At 30.9% G+C, this 12,369-nt stretch overlaps 1 protein-coding gene across 3 annotated transcripts in view; it reads right to left on the reverse strand.

Moving 5' to 3' along the window:
• LOC117175219 overlaps positions 1-12,369 on the reverse strand; it is a 48,162-nt gene that overhangs the window by 30,634 nt on the left and 5,159 nt on the right. For all 3 annotated transcript variants that reach the window (XM_033364875.1, XM_033364876.1, XM_033364874.1), the window contains exon 3: positions 1,717-1,833. In XM_033364875.1, the coding sequence (XP_033220766.1) occupies positions 1,717-1,833 (117 nt within the window). The remainder of the gene's footprint in view (positions 1-1,716; positions 1,834-12,369) is intronic.

Raw genomic sequence — 12,369 nt, forward strand, 5'->3', positions numbered from 1 at the left:
GAAAGAGGGAGCTCTTCTTAATATTTTGACACCAAAATCATGTCGATACACCTTACCGACTGCGAGTGAAGCCACCCACGCTTTAACTTGACAGACTGTAAGTGTCAAAACTAACATTCGTAAAAAAACAAATGTCATTAGTAGTGTCATAAAATATGAAAGTAGATATATGAGGCACAAAAAACGTAGCATACAGAGTAAAATGTGTATTTCTATGAAATTATATACTTCTTTTATTAATAATTAAGGTTCCTAACTATGATTTTCAATAGTATAATCCTTTATTTTATCTCGTTAGTTTATTTTCTGTATGATCCTTGTGGTTATATCTTAAATCTGATACATAAAGAAAATTATTTTCTAATTGTAGATTCCTGGGGCCAAAAAAGCCTTATGTACACACCTTTTTTAATAATAATTATTATAATAATGTGTACTAATTTATTAAGCGGGACATTTAAAAACTTGTTTCACATGAATAATAAATTACGAGAATATTAAAAACAATTTCCGTATTTAAGAATCGGATTTAATGAAGATTTTTTTAACTTTTCAGATATATTCTTATTATTTCTTTGAAATAGTTTCAATATAAATAAAAAGTTTAAAGGGAATTTTTAAGGAATTTTAAAGATTTTTAAAGAGATTTCAAGATACTTAAGGCTCGAATTTAGGATTTTTAAAATGCTATAAGTAATTTATAAGCGAATCAATAAATGTCAAGGAATTTCTAATGATTTAAATAATTTTGAGCTATTATTTTAAAAAATTGCATACAGTTCTGAAGAATTTCATAAGATTTAGAAGAATTTTGTGGGACCTTTAAGGTTTCATGATATTTTAAAGGATCATAAGGAATTTTATACATAGTTCCAGAATTTAAAAATGTTTAAAGAAATCTTACTCGGAATTTCCAATATTTTAGGATCTTTTAAAATATTTGAAAGAAATTTTTATTTAAAAAATAATTTTCTTTTTGCAAAAATAAACTTAAAAAAGACGGTTTTACATGTGCTTGAATCTCTGAACGTTCAAATGAAGATTTTTTACTGATGACTTTATAAACCAGAAAAAGTCCTCAAATTTGTGTACTTTCATATTGGAAATAATTTATTATTAAAGCAGAATTATAATGCATAGTTCAAATTGCAGTTGGAACAATATTCATGGATAACAAGTCATATTCTTTTACCTAAAAGATATTTTTTGGACAGGAATTCTTTAAATACAACTTTTTTTGGAACGCACATGGTGTATTGACATTTTTATCAACTATTTTTTAAATTTGATAACCTTACATTCAAGTCAATGGCGTTGCCGCTGGTAGCTCGGGTGAGGAACGAGATGAAATGAGATGAGATGGGACGATACAAACAAGAGAGAATGAATTCTCAGTTTTTGAGAATACTTCTCGAACGACTGAAATGAGCAAGAGAACCGAGCACCTCGTATCGTTATGCAACACTAATTTAAGCCGTTCAAAATTGAAAGAATGTACAATACTGTTAAATTTTAAAGTTGATTTATTCTAAAAGCTTTGGAAATTATATTCTTTCTAACTGAAAACTTAGAAAGTGATTGAATTCGAAGCGAGGGGAAGCATAGGATCTTCAATGCGGACAGAATGAATGAATGGTAGATTATTATAATAATAAAATAGATGATGTTTCAATAATAATTTTCATTAAAACATTAGGAATTTATATGAGCACTTACGGCAAGAGTCATCCCTGGAAAATGTAAACAGACAGGAACTTCCGGCCAGTCATTGGCTACGTAGAAATGGAACTCCCATACTCTGTGTCTCATATAAGTCAGGAGGGTTTGCTGAAACTATAAAAAAATTTGTATAAAAATGCATTCATCCAAAGTCAACCGAAGTTCTTTTTGTTGACAAAATCTACCCAAACTTTGAAATCTTGACAAAAATTCCAGGTAATTTTTCAAATTTCAAAAAATTAAGCTAGTTTAAAATTAAAATCTCAATGGAGATCTACCCTGAATAACGCTTTGAAACTCGTAACAAGCTGAATCTATATTCGAAAGTTGTCAACGTAAAATCTGTTATTTATGGAGGAACTAATTGTTTTTGAGATACAAAAGGCAGAAAATAGTCGACGGAATTATATGTATGTACGACTGACCACGGACTATTTAAAGAGTTAGTTATGTAACATTTATTAACGGTTGAATTATGCTACTTCATTATAATGATCTTTTATTATTCTGTTTCGAAATGATGCTAATAAAACCTTACGAAAAATATGACTAACATCAAAATATAAAATCTTCAGAATAAACTATATGATGTGTAATATACCCGTGTGGAAATACCCCCATTTGGCTCTATTACAAGTCGGACACTAATCGGGGGCTATTCGGGTTATTAATTTTGACAAAGTACCCAGTCGGGGACTAATCGGGGACTAGTTGGGGTTTTTGTTATCAAAATTTCAGTTGGGGTCTGGTCGGTGGTTGGTCAAGGGCTAGTCGGCCCTTTTTGTTCACTAATTTCCGTGCGCGTAATCTTCAGGCTCTAGTCGGGAGCTAGTGGGGCTCTGGTTGGGTTATTCTTATGTTTGAGTTTTCGACGAGGATTTATCAAATGAGGTAATATCTAAAAAAGCGTAATGATTTTTTTATTCTAAAACACTAAGAATATATTTAACAATAATTTTACACCGTTTTTTGGAGAAAAGATTTATTAATATTAAATTCATCTAAATATACTTAATAAATGATTATTAAGTTAATAATTTTGTACGAAAATCAACTTTTTATAAAAAAAACGATCAAAATCTTCAAAAAGACGTAATCTTATTTTTTTGTAGTATTTTTTAGAAAATTGCGAATTTCTAGAAACATGTGTAAATACCTTTGTATGGAATTTTAAGAAAATCCATATTGGAAAAGATACATATAGATGTAGGTGAAAAATTCCCGCCGGAAGTCATAAGACTCTAAATTTGTATAGATGCTTATTTTAAAATTAATCTGGAAGATTTTGCCATATGTAAATAAAGTTTAATCCTTCAGGTAGTTGAAATTGGAAAGAGAAAAAGTTTTTGATTAATCAGTGACTTCTAGACTGGTAGCTTTAAAGAAAATCCGCAAGGGCGCGACGTGCCGCCTCTCGCGCAACAGAAATGACGCGTCGAGACAGCAGTCCACACGTAACGAAGCACAATTACCTGGAGCAGAGACTACCGTGATTAACACAGCGGTTCCGTCAGAGCGAAGCTCTTCCATTGCTGCGTTCCAGCTGAAGTTTTTTTTTTAAATTAATATTCCACAAATTTTGGGGAATTTTAGTTACATAAATTTATGCATTTTTAAGCGTAGGATATGTTTCCCATTAAATCTTGGATAAATTTGAGCACTTTTAAATGTTTCAAAAAAGTTTATGGAGATTTCCGTAAATGATAAGTATTTTGACTCGACTAGGCCCCGACTTTAAGTGGGATCGCATGATCGGGAACCAGACTCGTTTCCCATTTGAATTTCTACACGGGTACCCATTTGATAATTAAAATAAACTCAAACAAACTTTTTTCCATCTTTGGCCTTTGTTTTTGCTTGAATATTTTCCTCTTCCTTAAGTATGTTTTTCGAGATAAGACTCTTTTAATCTATTATTTTTTCAGGACTATAATACGAAAATTAACTCCATATTATTCTAAGCGAATTTCTTAAATATTCCCTGTGCATTTACATATTTAGTTACACGAATATATCAGATGGGACAAACAAAACTTGCAGGTTCATGTAATTGTATACGTATTTCTATATTATTATTTGTATCTTGTATCTTGAAGGATTCAAATGATTTAAAGTTGTTCCATTTTTAATATTATGATGGCGAAATATTTCATTGTTATTGTAAATACAGATCGTAAATGATCTGCTTTGATAAGAGAATAAAACTTAATTTTATTAAATAAAAAAAATTAGGTGCCGTTAATTCTTCAATACCGAAGAGCTGATCATTCAAATTTTGCGTGCACAGAAATTATTAAGCTTTTAAATATTTCTAAAGGTATCTACTTAATTTCAAAAGATTTCAAAAGGTATATTCGGATTTTGAAAAGATAAACAAAAAATTCAATATTTCCGAAGTATTTCGAAATATTTCAAGGGGTTTCTAATAGTTTCAAGTAATTTTAAAGGATTTTTTAAGGGATTTTATACCAATTGAAGAGATTATAGAGAATGGTATGGGATTTCAAAGGATTTAATACGATTTCAAGAGATTTCAGATAATTTCTAGGGACTAAAGATTTCAAAGACTTACATACAATATTTAAGGATTTTAAGAAATTTAAGAATATTTCAAGGGATTTTGAAGGATTTTTTGATATTTCATGGCCTATGAAAGATTTTTATGGACTTCAACCGATTCTAGAAATCACAAGAATTCAAGTTATTTCTGAATATTTCTCAGGGGTTCACCGGATTTTACGTGGTTTATATACAATTTAAGGAATTTCAGATGATTCTGGGAATTTCGAAATATTTTTAAACATTACAGGAGATTTACAAAATTATAAGGCTTTTCGAATCATTTCAAACAAATTTATGGACATTCATAGGCTTTCAGACAGTTTCAATTGATTATGGCGGATGATTTTAAAAAAAATTTTCAAATTATTATGATATTATTCTTAAAGAACTTAGCCCTCGGAGCACACACCTATTTTTTCAACTATGGAGCACACTGTGGGTTTGGTATACCCTGTGCAATTTTCCGCAGTATACTTTTGTCAGACTACTCATCCGATCAACTAGTAATAAATTCTCAGGTATTCTGCAAACACTGTAGAATCAATCTCCGTAATTCAAATGCATCGTTAGAAATATTAAAACTTTGTAAAAAATTCCTGAAAAAAATGTTTTCAAACCAAAAAATGGAATTACGTACAAAAAATTTTTAAATTACATTTTTTATATTTTTTGCTAAAAATTCAGGATTGTATTCTCGAATAGTAGTACAATAAGGCTAAAATAACTCATGTAGTGTTTCTTACAAAAAAGGTATTTATTTTACAGGTTGACAGAGGTGGTTTTTTAGGTGTGAAAAACCATTAATTTCTATAAAACAACTTGGAAAATAGCTAATGTTTGACAAAACATACTTGAAAATTTTTATATCTTTATTGAAAAGTTCTTGAAACATGAATGTAATGAACAAATACTATAAAAATTATGTTATAATTATTTAGTGCCAGTGCACTCATTACAAATATAAGCTTGATGCTCATCACACATTGGGCGAAAGCAGCAATGACACAAGCGTTTTGTTTTCCCATGTTTTTTATAAGGACACAGTGCACACCTTGCCCTTTTCTGCTACTCTGGTTGACCACTTTGTGCACTTTGTGCACTGTGGTGCATTTAGCAACACTGAATGGAAGTTTTTATGTAAAAATAATGTTCTGGCAAAATCGACGTATGGTACACACCCGGGTATGAATGACCCTGCACCTACTTTGAACAGTTTCTAATGACGCCTACTGACTAAAGCACGACTAATAAAAGACTACGGTACGGGAGAAGCTCCGGGACACACATTTAGGACCAAAAACTACCGCCAAGGGTCTTTAGGACTGCCAATTTCCAAACTGTCTAAAATATATTTAGGTCGAAACTTATTAACAGGTTAATGGGTTTTCAAAGCTTTTAGAATACTAATGCATAAATATTTTAAGATAAAGAAATATGTTTTTGTATTGTTCTATAGGGTTTCTGTCCAGTGAAACGTTATTAGCTATTTTCAGAAATATAACTAACATTTAAGTATATTATAACTACTACTAGAAATATGAAAATATTCAATAATCACACATTGTTCAACGAAAGGCTGATTATCAAATTATCCAATTCTTGATACAGGCATTCAATTAAATTTGTTCCTAATAAAGCTTCAGTGTTAAAATTGTTCAATTCGAGCTTATTGCTTTTGAAAGCATTTGACTAGAATTGATTAGAAACATAAGCCCTGATAAATATGCTTTCTATGTAACTTCCGTTATAAGTACTGCAAAAATACATTATGTATGCAGGCCCGGTAAGAGTATCGCAGTGCGTTTTTCACTGTGTTGGTATAATAAATTTATCCTGAAAATAAGCCGCCTGCAACGAGACATGTACATTCCAACCAGCGAAAAGGTAATTGAGTGTCAAGGTCGAATCCTGACTCACGCCAAGGTTTTTCTCTCAAGCGAAATCGATGTACTCTGCATGTGCTTTATCGTCAAAGAGAACAACAATTTTCCTGCTGATATCAATCAACTATTTTTTTTATCATGGTAGAAAAATAATAACCAAATTAAAAGTTTCGTTGTTCTTCTGAATTGAATGAAATGAAGTTATTCTTTTGTCTTCGGGGATTTCCATTTGAAGATAAAAATGGTTTTTATAACAAAAGACGAAATGAAAATTTATGTGATATTCACCTCACGGAAGATTAAATACACCTTCAATTTATGCATAATAAGGTGGTTCAAGAATGCACTGCAAATTTTGTTCACTCTAGAGGCACCCCTGTGAATGGTGATACAAATAATGTTGGTCAAACCTCTACCCTTTCATACATCTCGTGGGGGCGCGAAGGCACCCCTGTGAATAGTCACAGAAATAATGTGGGCAAACCGCTACCCCTTTCCAACATTTCGTGGGGGCGGGAAGGCACCCCTGTGATAGGTCACCAAAATAATTTTGGTCAAACGTCTAAAAATTTCCAACATCTTGTAGGGGGCGAAAGGGCATTCCTGTGAATAGTCACAGAAATAATTTTAGTCAAACCCCCATCTCCACATCTCACTGATTCGTCTTCTGTGATTATTCACAAAAATAATTTTAGTTTCACCCCCGATCTTTTTCAATTCAACTAGCAAGATAGCCGATTCTGATGATCAAACAGTTAGCATTAAGCACGTGAGAGAAAAATTAATTTTTATATATTTTTGCATGCAGTCTAGGCTCTGTCCTTAAAATATGCTTTAAAAAAATCGATAAAAGAAATTGTTGGTACCAGTGACTTTTTTCCTGATACTATCCATTTTTTTGAAGGTATCAACCATTTTTTCTACCGGTACCGGCTTTGTACACCAAACCCAAACATAATCCGATAAAATTGAGAAATCCTTAGAATCGCTGGTTTTATTTATTAAAAGAATTAACTAAAGTGATCTTTTTATTTTTTAAAGTAACTAGAGTTACTTTATCTTTAAAAAGTTACTATAACGTTTAGTATGACACTACCTTTTTATCGATGATTGCTTAAGTTATTTTAATGTTAATTATATAAGAGTTAGCATTTTTCACCTTTAATAGGTTGAAAGCTATCGGAATCACCTATAAAATTAGCCCGGATTCAATTATTTTGTCAACTTTTAAGAACATATTGTAAAAGCAGTGCAAATTTCTATATGTTTTCAATTTTTTCAGAATTTTGTTAGAGATTTTATAAAATGTTTATTATAATAGACTTTATTTAAATTTTAAGAAAACATTGAAATTTGCACTATGTTTTCAATATCTTCTTAAATAATTGACGATATTTCTTCATCCTGGCTTCTTTTATATGAAATTCTAATAACTTACCACCTATTATGGAGAAAAAATTAGCTCTTTTATAATTAATATTAAAAGAACATTATAGCAATCAGAGAAAAACTTTGATGGTATCATATACAATACGTGAAGCCATTAGATTTTCCTCTCTCTGATTCTTGACTAAAAAACAAAAGCCTGATAAAACAAAAAAACAATTTAATAATAAAAGAAAATATTCTTGACTCCAACTAAAATTCACGGTTTCCTCCGATTAAATGAAATTCCGGGTTTTGCCGATTTCCCAGCAATATTTTCCTTAAAATAAGAAGTTGATTGTCAAGTAGAAAATTCCTCGTATTTTTTTCTGGACTCTAAGATAATAATTGTATGTGTTTGAACAATAATTTAATCGAACCCTGATGAAATCTTCCCGTTTTTTATGAGTGAACCAGATATGTTGATGAAAAGATGAAAGACCGCATCGTTACAAGGTCTGGGATATTATATTTTGCAGGTGAAACAAAGCGGAACAGATTAAAGGTGTTCGAGCTCACGAGGTCGCAATGCGGCGATGCCAGTAAGTACTTATTTAGGAACGAACGACCTTGACATTGGTTTCCACAATATTAGACTTTACGTGGAACCCACTTTAGTTCGAAAGCTCCCTTGAATGATGATTGAGGAAAAATAAGAAGATAGATTCTCAGGAGTATAAAATGAAAAAGAAGGCAAAAGAGAAATTCTTGATTCTTCTTCAAAAAGTCTACGTCTCCTTATGAAGAACCATTCCTTTGATCTTACTTTTTATTTTTGTCTCCATTTTTATTGATTTTTAAATGAGTATTTCAAAGTACAAAGCAATAATACCATTGCAAATGATGTTACATGCAATGCGAAACAATTTTTGTCGTTGGACTCAACTTCCTTCACTTTTCTTTAGAAAATCTGCAATTATGAATATATAAGATATAATTTTTTTATCATCAATTGAATGTTTATAGTCGCATCAACTACCGTGGTTATTAGAGGCTGTACTATAGGGTTAATTATGAACTTTAGGGTATCTGTTGGGTGGTATGCCAAGGGACAGAAACGAAACTTTCTGGAAACACATCCAGTCTCTCTTTCTGCTTTGGGAATCGAACACACGACAGCATTGTTGCCAAGGCTGCAGAGTTGGAACATAAGACAATCACGACACCATCTGAGCCACGGTGACTCCGTAAGATGTATTTTTGTTGAATTGAACTTTTATTAAAAGTCCAGTTTTATAAAAGAAACATAATTTTTATTCACAGTATTCTGCATCAATTATTTGCGACCTCGTGGTGTTCGATATATGAAACAACAAATGTCAAAAGTCTAGCAAAATCTACATTAAAAAGTTTTCTGAAACAAACTCAACTTAATTTGTGTGCTAATTACTCAATTAACTTTGTAGTATCGACTTGTCGTATCTCGATTGGCATAACAAGTATCTGAAGACGATACATCTCCTTTGATGTCGCCACCATTCAATTGAACACCATTAATATTGATACATTCTGAGATAAATTACTAAACCACAATAAATTCCAAAGATATTTTCAAACACGAATTCTAATACGAACGCTAAATGAATCAAAAGTTGCGAAAAAAAAAGTTTCAATCAAGTACTCTACTAGGAGAGATAGAGAACAAAAGATTTAGAAATTGAAAAGGCCTTCGAGCTTAATACTTTTTGTTTGTCCCTATTGATTCCATAAATTCTCTGACTCCTGGACGATTTAAATTTACTTATGATTTTCATTAGAGATATTGCCATTTCTAATAATATATTGCATCACAAGTAGGGTTAGGCACGTGCTTACATGGGAAGCTCAAGTTTCGCAGGAAGAGTAGTAAAACCGTGGTCCTTGCGAACATTGAATTCCACGTGAAGACGAGTTTAGCCCTACGAGTGATGTATGATATTTGATTCGAAACCATCATGTTACGAGGCCAGCTCATATTTATCCTTACATTTTTCGACTGGTAAATCTGGTTTTGCTTCCTTCACTTTTTCATTTATATAAAGAGGTGACATTTTGTTTGTTTTTTCCGTGCTTTTGAGTGTACGGAAATTCATACTTTGCGAAGTTATTTCAGATGATTGGAGGTTTCACGGATTGCATTGTTGTAGATAAAAACATGCGATTCATATGGGGAGTCATCTGTTTGGGCTGTGATTGGTATGGATATGGGAATAGGGCGAGGGAGTCAACCATGTTGGTTTGCAAAAGCAAGAGGAGTAAGTGAGAGAAGGAGAACAGTCTGCGCTTTCCCTCAGAATACCAGTTTAGCAATCCAAGATGGCAGATTACCCCTCTCGTTACATATTTCGACCCCGCTACGACATTCCTATAGTCCCCTCCTATTCCTATTTCCATGATGATTGGTAATTTCGTATGGTGCTAGATTTGAAAGTGGTTTAATCCGAGGTAAAGTTTTATATATAATGTCATAGGCATTTAGAGGTTTTAGGCAATTAGCTGACTGCCGGCATTTAAAAGAATTTGAGTAAAAATCTTTACCTGGCTTTCAAGTACCTGCTTTATTCAGGAATTCTTCTAAACGCCTGACGCATTTATTTCTAAACAAAAAAAATTAAAAACAATCATTTTGTTGTTCATTTAGATAATCATTTATTTTAGGTCAAGGAGATTTGCTCCAACTACTTTCTGAAAATCATATGAAGCAAATGGCCACCTTTTTTTAATTTATTTATTGCAACCATTGTTCCCTGGGCGATTGATATCGAAAAATGGCGATTTTGACTGGCCACCAAGATCACCCGATTTATCTTGACCTTTTATTTGTGGGGTTATTTGAAGTTCAAGGTATACACCAACAAGCCAAGGACTCTAGCTCAATTCAAAGCCAACATACGACGTGAAATCGCCGCCATATCGGCCGAAAAATTGGCAAACGTGATAGATAACGCCGAAAAAAGATCACATTCGGCCTTCAAGGATAAAGGTGCCCACTTGCGCGATATCATTTTCAAAAAGTAGTTGGAACAAATCTCCTTGAACTAAAATAAATGATTATCTAAATGAACAACAAAACGATTGTTTAAAAAAAAATTTCAGAGAGAAATGCTTCCACTTTAAATGGCCAGTCCTGTATTTAAAAACTTTAATTTTCAAGCAACAAATATACTTTTTTACAAATCAGTTGAATTTCCAACACGAGAATATGTATTTTTAACAAAAAGTTCATTTTCAACCAGTTAAATATTCAACAAAATAGTTCAATTTTCAGTTAAAAAATTAACTTTGAAGCCGGGAAAGACGAATATTCAATATAGAAGAATAATTTACTAACAAAAAGACTAATATTTAACACAATAAATATATTTCTAACCAAATAGTTAAATTTTCAACCAAGAAGATAACTTTTCTCATAATGACAAATTACAAATTTGGTTCCACAAATCAGTTTAATTTTGTACCAAATACATAGTTTAATTTTCTTACAAAGTATTGAATTTTCAAGCGAAAAAGACGGCTTTTCAACCTGAGAATATGAATTTTCATCAAAAAAGTTAATTTTCACGAATCAGTTGAATATTTCAAAACATATTAAAATTTTAAGTTAAAAAATAATTTGTATGGAAAATAAAACGGACCTTTAACACAGAATATTAATTTTCTACCAAAACATACGAATTTTCAACAAAATACATCTATTCCAACCAAACAGTTCAATTTTCAAACAAGAATATTACTTTTCTAACAAAAAGACGAATTTTTTACAAATAACAAAGATTTTCAACTAAATAGTTTTAACAGTGGATGTGATGATAGTTTCTCAAAAAACTAACTTAATAGTGGAATTTTTAAACTTAAAAAGGTCAATTTTGAACAAAAAATTGCGTAGCTAAATTTTTTTAACGAAAAAAAAATAATTTTAAACTAAAATTACGTATCTTGAACCTTTTCTTTAAATTAACTAATTAATTAGAATTGGCACCTTAAAGGATGCATTTTTAATTCAAAATGTAATAGTTGATATTTTAAGAAAAAAAAAATGTATTTAAAAATAAAAAACAATGTAGATTTAGCCAAAAGAAATAATCTTTCGACACAATACTTAAACCCTCAATTAAAAAATTATTTTTTAACTAAGGCTTTGAATTTTTAATAAGCAAATGATAAATTTTACAATAAAACCAATTTTTTTAGTCAAGTAACTACAAAAATTTCAATAAAATTGTAAAATTTTCAAGCCGAAAAGACGATTTTTAAACCAAATTGTTGAATCTTCAACCAAGAACTATGATCTTTTTATCAAATTGTTGAATTTTCAACAAAGGCATTCATTTTAATTCAATAAATATTATTCATTATTATTTCAAATTGTAACTTTTGCAAGGAAAATCGTGAACGCAGCAATTTTACGTTGTAATATTTACTAAACACTACAGCAAATTCATTCAGAGTTCAAATTGTGCATATTGAATGGTAAATTTAGCCATTTAGTTTATTTTTTCATAACTAATTGCAAAATAAAAATAGCATGTTTACACTAGAAAATTCGAAAACATGAACTGAAATTAAAAGCCTTTTGAAATACGACATCAAATAGGTATACCTATTATTTTGTTAAAATTTATTTCATAAATTACATAAACATCAGAATAATATGTTAGATAAACATTTAATGTGTGGTTCAATACTGTATTGTGGGTTTCTTCTAATTGCCTAAAACGCGTCATGCGTTTAGAAGAATGATTTTTGATAATATCCTTCTGATTGTCTGAATAAACCAGGCACTTGAACGTCCGGTAACAAT

Source organism: Belonocnema kinseyi, chromosome 6 (genome assembly GCF_010883055.1).
Source record: "Belonocnema kinseyi isolate 2016_QV_RU_SX_M_011 chromosome 6, B_treatae_v1, whole genome shotgun sequence".
NCBI classification, from domain to species: Eukaryota; Metazoa; Arthropoda; class Insecta; order Hymenoptera; family Cynipidae; genus Belonocnema; species Belonocnema kinseyi.